Raw genomic sequence first — 20302 nt, 5'->3', positions numbered from 1 at the left:
AATGTACACTAATTGCAGAAAGACAGATCAGAAAGTGTAAACACGTTAAAACTCGTCGTATAGTTAAACGATCGGACAGACGAGCAAAGTGTTTTCAAGGGGGTTTCATTGGGGGTTCCGATCCCGGATCCCTCTTATTGTTTTGTCAGATTCTCGTATCCCGCTTACACTAAGTACGTAAGCAATTCTCATTTTTTTGTGATTTCCCTGGTCCTGCTAGACCTCATTTCCCGTTTTCACGACAAAATAATTTGATTTTCACTTGTCACTCTTACAAAAAATCGGCAATACCGAGTCACGCTTCGACCCCAATGAGACACACTTTAGATATAGCTCTACTTCTAGACAAACAAGTACGCCAATATTCATACGTATACGCCGTAATAAAGGTTATGTAACTTATCTATTGATAAAGACATCGTGCAATGTTATTCTCTTATATCGGCTGCTGTACTTCCTATGAACAATTATATTACAACCTCATTTTCGGTCGATTGAGGCAATAATGGCATGAGTTAAATTGTACAAATGAAACCAGCCCTTTATACTATAAAACAAGAAGTATTGCTTATAATTAAAATTTGAGAGATGATTATCTTCTGAATGTAAAAAAAAATCAAAATACGTCGGGACCTTTTAAAGTCCTGTTGACGATACGGTATCGGATTTGTCATTGTTGAAGGTAATACTGTTATCAATTTATAGCATCGCCTCACTTAATTTATAGTTGGTTCACATGTTGTCATGTCAATAATGTTGTCTATCCTCTTACAGTACATGAAGCAATTTAGAACTTATGTTGGACGGAGATGCACCTGTATACTTCTATCTGATTTTCTTTTTTGCCGTACATCTGACAAAGCAATCTGATATAGAATCCTTTTTTATAGTTATTTCTTATTATGAAAAGAATCCTGTCCAAAGTTCGTTTCGTAAATGTTTAGCACAAATGTTTTTCAATTTTATGATTAACCATCTTATAATTTTTTATGATAAGTAACAACGCTTTGAAAAACACCAGGGTTGAGTTCAATATCGTAGCAGCTACGTAGCGGCTACATAGCTGCTATCGATATCTATGTAGCAGTTAGTGTATAGCTACACGTCCAATAGTCAAAATCTACGTAGCACTAAGTAGCAGCTACGATATTGACAGCGAACTCGTGTACGGCGGGAATGAGTACACGACGTGGTTGCGATTAAAACTTAATTTAACGTTATTTAGCGCCATACTGACAGACGTCGTAAAAAAATAAGGTTTATGGCTATTATTGAAAAAACAAGCACATGGACCCCATTTTTTTTCTTTTGCAATCAATCAAGTACTGTTTCAAGAATACTCCGCCAAAATTTCAGGAAAAATTCAACGATCAAATTTTTTCTGCACTTCCGAAAAGACGCAAAAATATGGTCAATTTCATTATTTCGGATATAGCACTCTAAATCCAGAACAAGATGATTTGATATAACCTTAAGGAGGCTCGCGGGTATAAGATTTTCCGAAAAAAATAAACTTTTATTTTACATTACAAATTCGATACATTACCTTTAGTAGTTGTAACTTTATCATAATGTACAAAAATCATTCCAAAAAATTAATTCGTGTTGACCCCAGGTGACTTTTAAAATGTCGATATCATTGAAAAGGCCCTAAATTATCTCCCTTTGGTGAAAAAATGCCATTGTTTTGCATTAAAATAGAAATATCTTTTTTAACTCATCGGTGACCTATATTTGTTATTGTTGTTTTCAAATAAGCTGTACATAAACTAAATAATTGTAAAATTTAAACGATTTCTGTAATTTAGTTCTTTTTTTATTTCGATATTACCGCTATTTCTCCTATTAGTTCAACAGAAAAAAAGGACATTAACAAAAATGTATGCTTCTTTCGAAGGCAGATTGTGAGCGTAAATGAACGGTGACCCCATTTTTTTATTTCATTTTTCCATTCAGGATAAGATAAAGTTCATTTATAGAAAAATATAGCGAAATCTTATATTAAATAAAAAAATCATTTAGACCCGCGAGCCCCCTTAAACTTATTTCAGCAGGTTGATGCCACGGATCAAGGGAATATTTTACAAAAAACCCGATGAAGTTATGACTTTTCGTTCAAAAGTATCGTTACTTTCTTTTAAAGTCATAATTTATGAAATTTCAGGGATTTTCTTCCAAATATGCAAATTTAAAACCAAATTATCTCAAAAAGTAAGTCATGAAGGTACTTTTTTCTTTGCATATTTGAAAAGTACACATTGAAATTGACCTTCTATCAAAATTTTAAGAAAAAATCAACGAGGGATCTCTACTGTATCGTATGCCCTTAAAGGCTGTGGATTTTCGTTAAAAATCTTGATTTATTTGCCACAAAGTACTCTTTTTCTATTAAATGCAATGCAACAGTAAATAATAATGCTTTGCATCAAGTTTCTACCTAGTAAATGTTCAAAATGGACTGTCTCTATTATTCATTATATCTGTAGTTTTGATACAATTGATGTTTGAAAAATTCGTACAAAATGGCTACAGAAGGGTACATAAACCTTAAGTAAATACAATTCTATATAGAGTCAGCAGCTATAATCTACAACTCAAGACTATCCTGTAATATTTGTGAAGTTACCACTGAGATTTATCTATTAATTCTTAGTTCTTACAAAAGTACCTTAAGATAAAAAAAAAAAAAAAAGAAAGAGAGAAAACCCAAGACATTACAAAGAGTGCAGGACATTTTAGCGATTTCTTTTTAGCGCCGACATTAGAGCCTGATTGAATAAGAAATGTGTCGAATTCGCAGATTATCTGACCGAATAAAATATAACCCGCAAACCATTTTTCCATACATAAAAACCGAGGCCTTGACCTTCCTTTACAAAATATAATTTACCTTCCGTTTCTTTGATAAGTTCTTTTTTCAGATCTTCATTCAATGTGTTTTTTGTCAAGTTGGCTGGTGTAGTTGGTTGTTTTGTCGTTTTGGTAGGTTGACTCATATTTGTGGTTCGCTGTCTTGTCGTTATATTCGGTGTTGTTATGGGTTCGGTCTTTGTTCTCGTCTGTACAGTTGTACTTGGAACAGGTACGGTTTTCAGCTGTTTCTGTTGTTTATGATTTTCTTCTTTAAGTTTAAGTAAATTTTCTTTATCTATTAGTTTGCGTTTACGCTCTTCCTCCCTTATCTTTCGTTTTTCCTCTTCAATTTCACGTTTACGTGCTTCCTCCTGAACTTTACGTTCTTGTTGTCTTCGTTCGTCCTCTTTAAGTTTACGTTTACGTGCTTCCTCTATTTGTTTACGTTTTTTCTCTTCAATTTTGCGTTTACTTTCTTCTCCCTCCTTATGTTTACGTTTACGTTCTTCTTCCTCCTTGATTTTACGTTTACGTACTTCTTCCTTGAGTTTACGTTTACGTTCTTCTTCTCTAAGTTTGCGTTTACGTTCTTCCTCTTCAATTTTACGTTTTTCCTCCTTGAGTTTACGTTCTTTTTCCTCCTTAAGTTTACGTTTACGATCTTCTTCCACTTTGAATTTACGTTCTTCCTCTATTTTTTTACGAGCTTCCTCTTCAATTTTACGTTTTTCCTCCTTGATTTTACGTTCTTTTTCCTCCTTAAGTTTACGTTTACGTTCTTCTTCCAGTTTGAGTTTACGTTCTTCTTCTTCTCGAAGTTTGCGTTTACGTTCTTCTTCTATTTTTTTACGAGCTTCCTCTTCAATTTTACGTTTTTCCTCCTTGAGTTTACGTTCTTTTTCCTCCTTAAGTTTACGTTTGCGTTCTTCTTCCTCCTTGAGTTTACGTTCTTCTTCTCTAAGTTTGCGTTTACGTTCTTCCTCTATTTTTTTACGAGCCTCCTCTTCAATTTTACGTTTTTCCTCCTGAAGTTTACGTTTACGTTCTTCCTCCTGAAGTTTACGTTTACGTTCTTCCTCTCTTTGTTTTTTTTCTTGTCTTTTTTCTTCCTCCTTAAGCCTACGTTTACGTTCTTCCTCTCTTTGTTTACGTTTTTCCTGTTCAATTTTACGTTTTTCCTCCTCAAGTTTACGTTTACGTTCTTCCTCTTTCAGTTTCCGTTTACGTTCTTCTTCTATTATTTTACGTTTTTCCTCTTCAAGTTTACGTTTGCGTTCTTCCTCGAGTTTCCGTTTACGTTCTTCTTCTCGAAGCTTGCGTTTATGTTCTTCCTCTATTAATTTACGTTTACGTTCTTCCTCCAGTTTACGTTTACGTTCTTCTTCTCGAAGTTTGCGTTTCCGTTCTTCCTCTATTATTCTACGTTTTTCCTCTTCAATTTTACGTTTACGTGCTTCCTCCTGAAGTTTGCGTTTACGTTCTTCCTCAATAAGTTTACGTTTAATCTCTTCCTCTCTACGTTTAATTTCCTGTTCTCTTCGTTTTTTCTCTTCAATTTTACGTTTAACTGCCTCTTTTCGCTGTTTACGTGCGTCTTCTCTAAGTTTACGTATTTTCGTTTCAAGTTTGCGTTTACTTTCTACCACTCTAAGTTTACGTGAACGTTTTGCTTCTTCTTCTTCCTCTTCAAGTTTACGTTTAAGGATTTGCTCCTTATTTTTTAGGGAAATTTCTTCCTTCTTAAGTCTTTTAAATTGTATTTGAAAACATTTTCTATACGCAGCAGTTACACCACGCATGCACCCTCTTAACCAACTTCTTCTTCCCCTCCTCCTACCTCTTCCTCTCCTATACCCTCTTCCCCTCTTATACCTTCTTCCCTGTGCATGACAATTAGCTTTACCTTTTTGTCTGTCTGTTTTACATTTATTTTTTAGTCTCTTAAGTATCAGTTTATAGGATTGTTGTTTACGTTTATATTCTTCCTGTCTCAGTTTACTTTTACGTTCTTCCTCTCTATGTGCTTCTTTTTGTATTTTATATTCTTCTTCTCTAAGTTTACGTATTTGCTCTTCAATTTTAAGCCCCTTATCTTCGTTTTTTTCTACAATTGTCATGTTTTGTTTGTTTTTAATTGGCTTGTCAGCATCTGATTGTCTCTTTTGGTCAGTGCTTTTTTTGTGTAATTGATCAGGAACGAATTCATTATTTATCAGACTTGTCAAATCGTCATTGCTAGGTCGATCATCAATTTCGTCTCTTTTGTGCTGACGCTTATCGTAATATCGGAATGGAAGATAACGGTAGTCCCTACTTTGTGTATTTTTATTTTCATTAGGAAATGTTGTGTTTTTTTGATAGCTACTAGTAGGTCCAGAATCTATATATTTTCTTTCCTCAAATGGTTTATCATCAGTATACGATGTATGACCATAAATAGGGCGTAAAGTATCAAGGTGCATTGTACGGTCAATATCCATATTTGGAGAACCATGGTAGTATTGATTCCTACGAACCTTTTGGTTTTGATGCATGTAGGGAGATGTGTAGTCCTTTGACCTCCTGCTATTGGTATGGTCAGCCGGAGTGTGGAAGAGGTACTTCAACTTCTTTGAAAGGCGAATATTAGCTTCTCTGTTTCTTATAATAGAATCTTTAGGATTTTCGATGTTTTTCTTCGGAGTTCTAATGATCCGAGAATCTAAATTAGTTGTTGTTGCGTTCGCCTTCATGGAAGGAGCATCCATATATTCAGGTTCGCAGAGTCTCAATTTGAGTTTAAAAAACGGAACACCCTCCCATAATTGAGGGTATAATCGAAGACTCAAGGTTGTAATTGGGTTCGCCAGATCAATTTTGGTAATGGTATCTGGCTGCGCTAGATTGCCAAGCGATTTAAATACCTGAAGTTAAAATTGCTTTGCTGTAATTAAGGGGGGAAAATCTAAAATTTGAAATACATATATGTTGTTGACGTTTTAATTGTATGTGCTTTCTATACAAACATACGCCCTTATTGAATGAAATCAATCTGTAATATTTCCGATAATAAAAAAAAATGCATTATTTTTTTCGATTTTCAGTTGTAGTTCACAGAGCCAAGGATGTAAGCATAAATTTAGCAAAATCTGCGACATAGCCCAATTACTGTTCGTTGACCTTAAGTTTGAATTTTGTTGGCGTCACTTTTACCGTTCTAGAGTTATGCCTCTTTACAAATGGAAACATTGCTGAATTTTTCGGTTCCGTTCTTTTACTTACGTTTACCTCAACTAAATGTTATGAAACTCATAAACAATGCTTACTACCACAGAACTCAGATCAAGTACAGATGTGGGTAGCGTAACTGTTACAAAAAACTCCTGGACTTTCTTTTCCCAGGAATAAATTAACATAGCCGTATTGGGCACATCGTTTTGGAATTTTAGGTCCTCAATGCTCTTCAACTTTGTACTTGTGTGGTCTATTTTAACTATTTTGATCTGAGCGTCACTGGTGAGTCTTTTGTAGACGAAACATTCGTCTGGCGTATTAAATTATAATGCTGGTACATTTGACAACTATTTACAGTTTTTGAGTTATGTCCTTTAATAACGTTATTTATATGCAAACTGGTGCATCATCTGTGTCCCATTGATACAATCCCCATTTATTTTCACTTCTTTGTGTCATTTCCTAAGCTTCCTCAATCGATATTTTTTTAAAACAAATTTCCAAAAAGGGATTTATTATGGCATTCAATTGAATATCAGCTCGCCCTTGCGGAACCCGTTTGTCTCGCCTGCGATTGCTGCTGTTAGCGTATAAGTGTAATGTTGGCTTACAAAGTGAGTCCATTTATCAGTAAAATACCGATTTAAAAATGCTTTTTCTTGGTCTTGAAGATCAGAATCTATCCATGGAGGTTAGCTTTATCATGTACATAAATTGTAATCACACACTGTCGGTATATGTTAACTGTAAAAACTAAGTCCATCGGACTCTATAGAAAAATACTGATAATGAAACTTATATATGCTTAGATATAGTACAAATTTGGGTAGGGTCACTGTTACATTTTCTAAAGTTCATATATACAATTAATTATTAAAAAGCTTCTACCGTTTAATAAAATTCTATAAAGGTTAAACTCTGACGAAGTTAGAATGTGCAACAAACTCTAACCCAAGGATAAATTTAAATGATAAATGTTAAAAAAAGTCCATTTAACAGTCAGATATCAAATATTAAAATAAATATTTCTAAAATTAAAGTCTAGACTGTTTTTTAGTCGCATACAACCTTCTGTCAAAATTTCATGAAACTCAATGATTGTTCGATAATGTTATTGATGTCTACGAAAACCTTACTCACAAAATGGATCTTATTCTAGACGCTGACGACGGAATCTAGGATTGCTATGTCTCGCTTTCGCGACATAATTCAAAATGTCACAGGCTCGACAAAAATGGCATTAATTCATATACATGTATACAACTTAATCCTAAGATTTTAATTCGCGAGGATTTTGTTTTGTAATCACAATTAAAGACATACCTCAGTTCCACTTTTGGAATTGTTAATAAAAACCCAGTCACTCGAACGAGTGAGGCATTTGATTTTGTATTCAGTCACCAATCCTCGCCTCTCATTTCCAGTTCCTAGTAACATGCCATCTTTACCGGAAATCTGCCAACCCAATACAACTGTCGGCTTCTTAAAAGGTATATGTCTGTATACATATTCATTCTTTTCTCTCAAATCAACCTGACCTTTTTCTAGATTGTCTTCAATTCCTGTCACTGTTTGCATGTAGGGACGCAAACATATTGTTTTCTCTCTAACGTCTAAAATTAAGAATTGATTTTGTCATATTTTTAATAGCAAGCCTATAATGAAAGTTTGCATAACAGAAACACAAAGGATATGGGGTATGTATCCATGAGACAAAATCAGTACATATAAACAAGAAGATGTGGTATGAGACTGAGTGCCAATAAGACAACTCTCTATCCAAGTCACAGCGTATAAAAAATTATCTACACGGAGCCTTGGCTCACAACGATTAACAAGCTGTAGGAGGCCAACAAATTACCATAGTTTAACAACTTGTATTGAGCCAACGGTCTTATCTATATAAAAAAAAAACGAGAAATGGGAAACACCTATGAATCACATCAACAAACCACAGTCACTAAATAACAGACGCCAGGCTAAGGTGAGATGTATAAAAAATGCAACGATGTTTAATCGTTCTAATTTTAACCTAAACCAAGACAATAGTGTTACATTACAACACAAAAAGACACACTATAAAATATCAATTGAAATGCTTAACTCGATCAAAAAAACATTTAAACAAAAACAAGTGCCTATATAGACGTTACAGATAGTAATACTTTAGGATATAGGAAGAGAGATAATAAGACAACTCTAAAATTCGCAAAACAGGTTAATTTAGGTATAATAATTTTGATTTTAGGAGTACGGAAGATTTTTTTTTTAAATAATAAATTTTCAGAGTACGAATACGTGGCGTTTTAAGGGAAGATACCTCTGAAATGGTGCATTTCTGATGGAATCTACATAAAATTTGGCTATTTCATATTGTAGCCGGAAAAACGTATGGTTACCTTTTCTTTTGATATTCTTATATTCGTAGTTGGTCATATTCAGTAAAGCAAATCATGTTTATAACTTATAAACCTCATCCAAAGTCAATATTTGCATTATGTTAATTAAGATATAATAAATGGCAATATTTTTAATTTACACATCTTCATTTCTGTAACGCAATCTTGAGCCATAAAAAACCGAGATAATGCTTTTTTTTAAAACAAGTATCAGTTTCTCGAAATATAAACGAAAAATAATAACGTTAACACTTAATAAGTTAATTACAGTATCTTGAAATTTCTAATTTGTAAAATAAATTACAAGTGACATACCTTGTGAATATACACGAAAAACAATCAGTGGTGATCTAAAAAGATAAAAAAAAATATATATTAGGCGTAGATCTAATGATAGAAAATATACTATGTGGGAGTTCTAAAAAGATTAAAAAATATATGCGGTGAATTAAAAAGATAATATCACAAAATAAAAATGTAACTGTACAAATAAATAAATAATTACTCATGAAACCGTAAAATGTTACTATAATAAAAGATCATAGTTATAAAACACCGATCTGAGACGAGAACATCGATCCCCTCTACCCATAATGATACTCATCCGTATTTATTTCAGCCTTAAAAATTAAGCAAATTGAGTCCCTTGGACTATCAAACGTTCGGTTTTCGTTTGAGTCGAAATATTGTCTGGTCTCAGAGTCGGATTTAAGACGGGGTAAAGAAGCCGAGTCCAATTTTGTGGGAAACTTTTGATTGATTCTGTAGGAAATCACTGAAGCATGACTTGAGCGGGGCACTCTTAGGCAGTGCATACCCTCTCCCCTTTTTTTTAAATGTCTGGATCAGCTACTGGGACCATCTAGCTGACTTCGCGAGAACGAAAGTCGACTGTATATATATACATATATACAGTATATATAAGTACGTCTGAGAAAGTGACAACTCTTCAACCAATAACTCGTCTAAACATCAACCAAACAACGTTAGATCTGTAAATTTGCTTTTGCAAAGGAGTAGGTCCAGTAAGACCCCTTTTTGGACCCAACATATAGCAGTTTTACAAAATTGTTAAAATGTAAGTTTTTAGTTATTTATTGGACAGTAGAATGCTTCTGCTACATATATAAAATAAAAACAGCTCATATTTATGTAGCATCCTCAGAAACAGCACATATTTATGTAGCAGAAGCATTCTACTGTCCAATAAATAACTAAAAGTTTACATTTTAACATCTTTGTAAAACTGCTATATTTTGGGGCCAAAAAGGGGTCTTACTGGACCTACTCTTTAATGATCTAGATTAATCAGGAGAAGATTAACATGTCAAAAAACTGATAATGACAATACAATGCATATATATATATCGGATACTAACACCATTAAGTCATGCTTAGTTAAATTTTAGACGGTTTTCGTGTGAAAAGAAAGTGGCCGCATTCGTGTTCATCCTTAATATTGAAATGTAGGTTGTATTTTATGATAATACATAACATATAAAAAGGGTGAGGATGAACACGGATGCAACATTTTTCGGCATATTTGGTAGATTTTTCATATTTGAGCTTGAATTGGGTTATTTTTAATGACTAAATCAGTTAAAATCTTTCACATAAACTAATTGATTCAGATGAAATATACCCTTAGGTGTTTAAAAAGTGATAAAAATCTTTCGTAAGAGTAACCTGAATTTGAGGCCAAAATCGGTCCTTACCGGACCTACTACTTTTTGGTTTTTATGTATATATATATATGGCCTTCCAAAATCCAAATACCGTTTCGATCCCTAACATCACTGAAGAGACATTTATTGTCGAAATCCGGATCTGGTGTACTAAAATATATTGACACCGTATGTTTGTGGCATAACATCGCGGCCACAAGTTTAAAAAGTTTTTCTGTTTAGTATTAAATTTATTTTAAGATCCATTTTGTTACATCTTGTGATCAATTTTATTTGGCAATCGCCAATGGCAGTCAGCAGGGTTAAAGAACATCATTTGTTCGACCTGTTAGTCAAATGCGTTTTGTTTTTAAATATACTTTTTCACTTTTTTTGGTCTTTTTGAAAATGTTGTTTGTGCTGTTTTTAGACCCTTCTACAACGAAATTTGTTTAACATGCACACATATAAAAATTGCGGTTTTTATCCAACGCAATCATAGGTTTGAACGTAGTTTTCAATTTAGACTCGTTTATATTTTTTTGTTTGGACTTTGTATCATATTTTCCCTCCGGTTTATATGATCCGTTCATCCTATATGACTCTTTAAATTCAAGAGTTTATCTAAAAATGAGGGTACTTTTTCTAAAAATGAGGATACTCTTTATATGGCCTTCCAAATACCGTTTCGATCCCTAACATCACTGAAGAGACATTTATTGTCGAAATCCGGGTCTGGTGTACTAAAATATATTGACACCGTATGTTTGTGGCATAACATCGCGGCCACAAGTTTAAAAAGTTTTTCTGTTTAGTATTAGATTTATTTTAAGATCCATTTTGTTACATCTTGTGATCAATTTTATTTGACAATCGCCAATGGCAGTCAGCAGGGTTAAAGAACATCAGTTGTTCGACCTGTTAGTCAAATGCATTTTGTTTAAATATACTTTTTCACTTTTTTGGTCTTTTTGAAAATGTTGTTTGTGCTGTTTTTAGACCCTTCTACAACGAAATTTGTTTAACATGCACACGTATAAAAATTGCGGTTTTTATCCAACGCAATCATAGGTTTGAACGTAGTTTTCAATTTAGACTCGTTTATATTTTTTTGTTTGGGCTTTGTATCATATGTTCCCTCCGGTTTATATGATCCGTTCATTCTATATTGCATTGACTCTTTAAATTCAAGAGTATATCTAAAAATGAGGGTACTCTTTAAATGGCCTTCCAAATACCGTTTCGATCCCTAACATCACTGAAGAGACATTTATTGTCGAAATCCGGATCTGGTGTACTAAAATATATTGACACCGTATGTTTGTGGCATAACATCGCGGCCACAAGTTTAAAAAGTTTTTCTGTTTAGGATTCAATTTATTTTAAGATCCATTTTGTTACATCTTGTGATCAATTTTATTTGGCAATCGCCAATGGAAGTCATCAGGGTTAAAGAACATCAGTTGTTCTACCTGTTATACCCCAGTCCCACTAGGCCATGATCGCACTACGATCTGTAAAAAAATGAAAATTTTGATGATCGTAGTTCGATCGTGTAGATCGCAGTAAGGTCGTATCACAGTCGTGGTGAGGTCTTCAAGATCATGATGAGCGTGGCCAACTTTGAACATGTTCAAAATAATCGTGGTGCGGTCGTGGCGAAATCAGGTCGTAATAGAAGCGTAGTGAGAGCGTACTAAGATCGTAGTAAGATCGCGAAGGTCGCTGTACCATCGTAGCAAGAGCGTGGCGAGAACGTAGCGAAAGCGTGATTCTATTCGGAAAAAACTGCGCTACGATCTCACAGCGACGTTATTACGACCTCACTACGATCATCACGATCTCACCGCGACCCAACTACGCTCCCACTACAACTATACCACGCTGTTCGCGCCCATAGTACGATTCTAGGACGCCCTTGCCGTCCTCATCACGCTCCTCTTACGACCTGACTACGTTCATACTACGACCATCATTCTCATTGTCATTTTCACATAAAATATGTTAAATCTCTCCAGGTTTTGTTTGTTTGTATGTAATAAGAACTCCTTTTTTATTTTCTCTAATGGCTCAACCATGCTTCTCGTTTTTTTATATAGATTATACTGTTGGTTTTCCCATTTGAGTGATTTTACATTAGTAATTTTTGTGCCCTTTGTAGCTCGCTGTTCGGTGTTGAAGCCCGTACCTGGGCCTATAATTGTTTACTTTTATAAATTGTTTCTTGGATGGAGAGTTGTCTCATTGGCACTCATACCACATCTTCCTATATATATTGACACATCTGTGTCATCTCTGCTATCGTTCACTGAAATATCGTCATTTGAGCTTTATGGACTAGCAATAGGTTGTAATTAAGGTTGGATTGTTCAGTCCGACATGATCATCTCTGCTTGATCTTCCAAATGGCCTTCCAAATACCGTTTCGATCCCTAACATCACTGAAGAGACATTTATTGTCGAAATCCGGATCTGGTGTATTAAAATATTGACACCGTATGTGTGTGGCATAACATCGCGGCCACAAGTTTAAAAAGTTTTTCTGTTTAGGATTCAATTTATTTTAAGATCCATTTTGTTACATCTTGTGATCAATTTTATTTGGCAATCGCCAATGGCAGTCATCAGGGTTAAAGAACATCAGTTGTTCGACCTGTTATACCCCAGTCCCACTAGGCCACGATCGCACTACGATCTGTAAAAAAATGAAAATTTTGATGATCGTAGTTCGATCGTGTAGATCGCAGTAAGGTCGTATCACGGTCGTGGTGAGGTCTTCAAGATCGTGATGAGCGTGGCCAACTTTGAACATGTTCAAAATAATCGTGGTGCGGTCGTGGCGAAATCAGGTCGTAATAGAAGCGTAGTGAGAGCGTACTAAGATCGTAGTAAGATCGCGAAGGTCGCTGTACCATCGTAGCAAGAGCGTGGCGAGAACGTAGCGAAAGCGTGATTCTATTCGGAAAAACTGCGCTACGATCTCACAGCGACGTTATTACGACCTCACTACGACCATCACGTTCTCACCGCGACCCAACTACGCTCCCACTACGACTATACCACGCTGTTCGCGCCCATAGTACGATTCTAGGACGCCCTTGCCGTCCTCATCACGCTTCTCTTACGACCTGACTACGTTCATACTACGACCATCATTCTCATTGTCATTTTCACATAAAATATGTTAAATCTCTCCAGGTTTTGTTTGTTTGTATGTAATAAGAACTCCTTTTTTATTTTCTCTAATGGCTCAACCATGCTTCTCGGTTTTTTATATAGATTATACTGTTGGTTTTCCCATTTGAATGATTTTACATTAGTAATTTTTTGTGCCCTTTGTAGCTCGCTGTTCGGTGTTGAAGCCCGTACCTGGGCCTATAATTGTTTACTTTTATAAATTGTTTCTTGGATGGAGAGTTGTCTCATTGGCACTAATACCACATCTTCCTATATATATTGACACATCTGTGTCATCTCTGCTATCGTTCACTGAAATATCGTCATTTGAGCTTTATGGACTAGCAATAGGTTGTAATTTAGGTTGGATTGTTCAGTCCGACATGATCATCTCTGCTTGAACAGGCCTTGAAGTCGTAAAACTTTCGAGTCAGTTTTTTGTACTCAAAAATCAACCAATCAAAGTACTGGATTTCATGTTTCGAGCATGATTTTTGTGCTCCGAGCACTGAGCAATTTTTTATCATTTTAACTCAAGGATTCGTTACTATCAGAGCTCCTTTGTCTCTACACCAACCCCTACCTCCACGCCAACGTGTTCTAGTAGATTTTGGGAAATCTACGTATTTATCAGAAATAGAAGGAATGGAACTGTATTGATATGGACGTTATTGCTGAGAACGTAGTAAGATCGCGGTATGAACGTAGTATAATCGTGGTACGAAAGTGCTATAATCGCAGTAGAAGCGTGGTAAGATCGTGTTGCAATCGAATAACTCGTGGAATGGTCGTAGTGAGAACGTGATGAGCGTAGAAAGATCTTGATAAGCGTAGTGAGGTCGCAGAATAAGCGCGGTGAGAACGTGGTATAATCGTAGTGGGATCGTTGTAGAAGCGTAATAAGGACGTAGTAGGATCGTGAAAGCAACGAAAATTTACATTTTCATGCCGCTCATACCGCGACCTCACCACGATCTGAATTTATTTTAGATCGCGGTGAGCGTGGTGCGATCGTGATCCAGTGGGACTGGGGCTTTAAATGCGTTTTGTTTAAATATACTTTCTCACTTTCTTGGTCTTTTGGAAAATGTTGTTTGTGCTGTTTTTAGATCCTTCTACAACGAAATTTGTTTAACATGCACACGTATAAAAATTGCGGTTTTTATCCAACGCAATCATAGGTTTGAACGTAGTTTTCAATTTAGACTCGTTTATATATATATATATATATATATATGTACATATATCAACACAACAATGTTTAATCTTTAAATTTGCGGAAGCTTAGGTAATTTCTCTGATATTTGACTGTTGAACGCCCGGACGGACAAGTAATTTGGTTGCACCCACTCATATATTGGAGGTATAATAAATAAACAAATTAATAACTGTATGTACCGTAATAAAAAAATACCATGAAAACCGGCTTAGGTAATTTATTTATAGATAGAGAATCATGCAATGTCATGCTCTAATACCGCCGGCTGTACTTCCTATGAAATATATTTTACGACATCGTAATGAGCTATGTTTGCCATGTTTCATTTTTTTTCATATTTTCATGTGGGGTGGGGGCATTTTGAAAAGCTGCTCATACTGTGTGGCTTTTTTGTGTGATTGTACGGTGTCCTTTATTGCGTGTATCTTCATCATTTGAACTATGGTTGCTAGTTGTCTCATTAAAATCATATCAAATGTCCTGAAATATGTTTTATAATATCTCTCTTACTTATAATTGTAACACATTTTGTCATATGACCGCAAGACCTGATTAGACTGAGACACGCAAACATATTGTCAATTATTTTATTGCACCAATAGTCAAAAATTCAGAAAGCAAGAATATTACACATGAAGCGGGACAGACGGACGAACGAACAGACACACAGACTAGAAAACATAATGCCCATAAATGAGGCATAATAATAACTTTAAGGATGTACTTAGGTTAGGTTTTGGCATTTGTGTCAAATATTCGGACGCCTTGGTGTTTTTCACTACAATATAAGGTAAAAATATTTTGCCCTATCAGGGGACGACCATTTGATATTCTGGGAGGGGCCAGGAGGATTTTTTTTTGTAAACTGAGAGGACCGATTATTCATTTTCTGCACTGTTGAAGCAAGATTTTTCATTTTCATTAAAGCAAGGGACTGATTAATCATTTTCACCACTATATTTATGCTATTCGAAATCATACAATTTTTTAAATATTTGTTAATTATGAATACTTAGATATAGGAAGATGTAGTGTGAATGCCAATGAGACAACTCTCCATCCAAATAACAATTTAAAAAAAAAGGTTAACCATTAATACATGTATATTCAAGTCATTGTGTACCATTAATCAGAATAGATCATTATCCCCTGCAGAAATTTTAAGATTCAAGATTTCATTCATACCCTCAGACACATACTTGTGTACAAGAGGACAATATATACAAAGATTTTAAGATTATACATAGCGAGACAGGACAAACGAAATACAAATACATAGTAATATAAGTATATTTATTATTATAAAAGACAATTGGTATAATTAGATTAAGTATTTTATAATTTTCTTCACGAAATGAATCTTTATATTCCCATGCACTATACTCTTATTGCATACATACATCGTGTTATAGTTTATTTATTTTGGTTTTACCTAGCCTCTTTCAAAAGTATTGTCCAACATATTACGCCGAGCCTAGCGAGTCAATTTTTTTTTGAAGGGTTTTGGAACCGCTGAAGTCCCAAGAAGCTAGAGACCTGCTGAGTTATTTATTTTCAATTTACATTGCAAGTCAGGTAATTTATTTTCTAACTACCACAGAACGAACCATTTATTTTTGTGATTATCAAGGCTGAGTTATTTTTTTCTTCAAAATACCCCTCCCCCAATATTAAATGGTCGTCCCCTAACACCCATTTATTTTTTCATACAAGATTTAAAAGCTCATAAAAGGTCATTTACCAAAATTAAAGCAGATTGTTGATTTTCTCTCTTTTCATTTTAGACCCAAGTTATACCAATGCAAATATAAGGTACATGTCCGAGTCGGCCTTTTTCCCCGACATATTTTAAATCTCCCTCACCTCAGTACAGCCTTAAGGAGGCTCGCGGGTATAAGAATTTCAGAAAAAAAATAGCATTTATAGGAAGATGTGGTGTGAGTGCCAATGAGACAACTCTCCATCCAAATAAAAATTATAAAAGTAAACCATTATAGGTCAATGTACGGCCTTCAACACGGAGCCTTGGCTCACACCGAACAAAAAGCTATAAAGGGCCCCATAATTACTATTGTAAAACCATTCAAACGGAAAAACCAACGATCTAATCTATATAAAAAACGAGAAACGAGAAACACATAAACAAACGACAACTACTGTACATCTGATATCTGAATTAGGACAGGTGCAAACATTTGCAGCATTTTTGATGTTATTTTCTCAAAGACAGAAAATTACAGTTTTATGTTTATCTATGAAAATTCATTATTGGCTATGTTGAAAGAGGAACTTGATGAAGAATTATAAATGTACGAATTGTTAAGTCTGTGATGAGAAAGCCTTTTTGGAAAGGGTGTATATATGCTACAGTCATTTCCGGTAATTCCGCCCGTCCGATAACTCCGCCCTCAATAAAAAATAAATATACAAGATCAAATACCGGACTGCATCGTATGCCTGTTACTTAATCCAATTCAATTTATTTGAATAAAATACTGTATGAACTAAACCTAATTAGAAAACCTTGAAGAGTTCTACAATACTTTTGCTTACCGGATGCAATTTGAAGATGGGCAATCGGAGTTGATTAAGCGTTACGATACTGTGGATTCGTTTTTTTGTCATGGGTACCTATTTCGTAAAATAAGGAAACGTATATCTTCTTGGATGTCTTACAAAAGTATGTATGGATGCATATAAAATATGTACTTCCTTGAACATTTTAATTTAAATTGTTCTTTGTCGATTGAAATCCACGAAAACTGGTATTACACGAATAAGATTGAATTTTCCGTAATATTATTTACTAAAATGTTCTGATATAAGAGGGTAGTTATTGGGGTACATGCATGACGAATAACTGTAAAAATTATTGGCAACTTTAACGGTAATGTTTGATGCATGATGATAAAATGTACACATTCTTTTTTACTGTAGACGATAAAATAATCGACTGATTTTGACGCATCATGTTTATTTTTAAAAAATGACGCTAACGATAATTATTTGAAACCTTTGACGAAACACGATAAGCATAATTTGAAGAATCACGGCAATATTTTAACCAATTAGACGCTAACGGTAACTAAAAATGACCGTTTGACGTCTGACGGTAAAAGGCATTACTACCCTCATATATATAATAAGTACAACTAAAGCTTGTTTCAAGGAGTCTATGTTCTTGAAGGCAAGCTATTTTTAACCAATAATTATCTTACAACTACTTACATCAGCAAAAATGAATATATAATACTACAATACATTTCTATAACAAAACATGTCTTCGCTTTCAAAAGTTGTTTTTTTACACCGGAAATAAATAGAACGTGACGTTTGGTTAACTTTCATTACAGTTGATACCGCGAAAGGACGTTACATCAAATTGTAAAAAGACGGCGTCATTTATACCGCGAAACGACGTTGTAAAAAGACGGCGTCAGTCTGGTAGTAATGGAAAATGTAAATGTCGGTATGGAACTTATTTTGCGCCCGTTTTTCGCCATATTATTCTGCTTTTTTTGTGGAGCCTACTAACCAACAAATTACCACATATTTGCATTTTTCTATAGTTAACTTCTGTTTGTCCTTTTTATTTTTAGCCATGGCGTTGTCAGTTTATTTTCAATTTATGAGTTTGACTGTCCCTCTGGTATCTTTCGTCCGTCTTTTACAAAAGATCAAACAGTAGATATATGCATAAAATGACAAATGCTGCCCACAGGCTTGATACATACGCTCAAGGTGATTTGAGACCGATTTATATCAGTCAAGATTTATGACTTGTGCACTTACAACGTTTCCAACCGTTGCTATGTGCGCCTTCCCTCGATCTGTTAGGATGCTAGCTGTATGGCGAGGTGGTCGCGTTCGTTTAGGCGGAAGACGTGATACCTATCTAGTAGTTCGGACCAATTGTTCGAAGCTACATTAGTACTACTCATAATCCGAGGGCCTGATGAAAAAAATACAAGCCCAAACAAAAATATACAAATAAGTCATGCCAGGATATTACAGGATTATTTTATTATATATTTATATTTTTCTTTTATTCAATAGTAAATTATTAAATCTTTTTGTTTTATTTATTCTCGAGTAAACAGCTCAATTGACAGTTTTGATATTAAAAAGAGGGGGATGACACACGGATTTATTTTTGTCTTCAAATATTCACTCACACTTCTTAAGTTTTTCTCTGGTCTTCATTTTTATCAACACTTAACTTTTGTTTGCAATGTTAATAAGAATATTTCCAGACCATAATAGTTATGTCTTGCACTTAATTTGCAAGTGAAATATATTACCGCGACAAAACAAATGATGTAAAATATTATAGAAATATCTCACCTTTATTTGTATTTTCAAAACTTTTTTATGATTCTTTTAAAACATCATTAAAATGCAACTAATTTCGGACAACCGTGAGTGTTTGTAAAATGTCTTATAAAGGATCAGGGACTTTCTATACAGGGGGGGGGGGGGGGGGGGGTAGGATCTTTATCAGGACTGCGGGATCGGGTGTTTTTAAGCTCGGGATTTCGAATTCAATTGTCGAATTTCGGGATGTCGGGATTTAGCTATATTTACATAAGGGACCTCGGCATTTCGTGTTTTTAAGCCCAGAATTTCGGTATCAGGACCCCTCCTACCCCCCCCCCCCTTTAAACTAACTTTGTTATTATTGAAAGTCCCTGAAAGGATTTAACTGTGTTTTTTTTTTTTTATCAAATATGCTTGCCTTTTTTAGTCTTGTATTATTTTAATTTTAGTTTCTTGTGTACAATTTGGAAATTAGTACATGGCGTTCATTATCACTGAACTAGTATATATTTGTTTAGGGGCCACCTAAAGGACACCTCCGGGTGCGGGAATTTCTCGCTACATTGAAGACCTGTTGGTGACCTTCTGCTGTTTTTTTCTATGGTCGGGTTGTTGTCTCTTTGACACATTCCCCATTTCCATTCTCAATTTAATGGAAACATTTTTAAAACATAAATAATCATTTCTGCAGGATAAAATGTTCAAAAAATATTTTATAACAAAACGTTTTATCAATCATGATATTCTCAAAAATCATTTAAATGTTTTCTAATATCATCCTTCAAGTCACAGGCACCTGTCTCTGAAAAAAAAAAGAAATACTTATATACCGATTTCTCGGCTGTCAACCCCACTGAAACTTGTTATGTCGTAAATCTAAATTGATTTATCTTCACAATGGTGTATAGTCAACCTACTATTGTTGTCGGAATAATCCGTAGCAATCCTACCCAAGCGGGGGCGGACCTAGACATTTTAAAGGGGGTCCCAACCCTGAACAAAGGGGGTTTCTAACTACATATCCCCATTCAAATGCATTGATCGTCAAAAAAACAGGGGGGTTCCAACCCCCTGAACCCTCCCCTGGATCCGCCACTGCCAAGTACGTCAATTGTAGTTTTTTTCATCTACCGACGCGAAATTGGAAATACCCGTCTCGCCGTAAATGATTATTAAACTTGTCTGAATAGAACTTATCACCCAGTTAGTATCTTGACTTTTTTTAGCCCTGTTGTTTAGTTAGTAAACTAATGGAGATTCATTATTTGTTTTCAAAGAAAATTATTCAATTTGATAAATTGTTTTCATAAAAAATGTAAATCGAAAACCGTTATCTAATCAGTGTGGCTAGATTCAGAAGCAATAGTTGTTGTTACATGTATTAGCTATACATGTACATATGTGGTGTTACGGGTGTATTATTTAAGAATTGAATGCTTCTTTTTGTAAATTTATTGGGG

General features: G+C 34.7%; 1 protein-coding gene across 1 annotated transcript in view; it reads right to left on the bottom strand.

Moving 5' to 3' along the window:
* The window catches only part of LOC134714935 (trichohyalin-like), a 39727-nt gene extending 21855 nt beyond the window's left edge, over window positions 1–17872 (bottom strand). The window contains exons 1-4 of the mRNA XM_063576657.1: window positions 17754–17872; window positions 8781–8815; window positions 7390–7679; window positions 2891–5756 (exon numbers count right to left, since the gene is read on the bottom strand). Of these exons, the coding sequence (XP_063432727.1) occupies window positions 2891–5756; window positions 7390–7679; window positions 8781–8815; window positions 17754–17788 (3226 nt within the window). The 5' untranslated portion in view covers window positions 17789–17872. The remainder of the gene's footprint in view (window positions 1–2890; window positions 5757–7389; window positions 7680–8780; window positions 8816–17753) is intronic.
* Between the last annotated feature and the right edge of the window lie 2430 nt (window positions 17873–20302).

The sequence above is a fragment of the Mytilus trossulus genome, chromosome 4 (assembly GCF_036588685.1).
Source record: "Mytilus trossulus isolate FHL-02 chromosome 4, PNRI_Mtr1.1.1.hap1, whole genome shotgun sequence".
In the NCBI taxonomy this organism is placed as follows: Eukaryota; Metazoa; Mollusca; class Bivalvia; order Mytilida; family Mytilidae; genus Mytilus; species Mytilus trossulus.
Note: the sequence above shows the minus strand (reverse complement) of the source record. Positions and strands in the feature narration are given on the sequence as shown.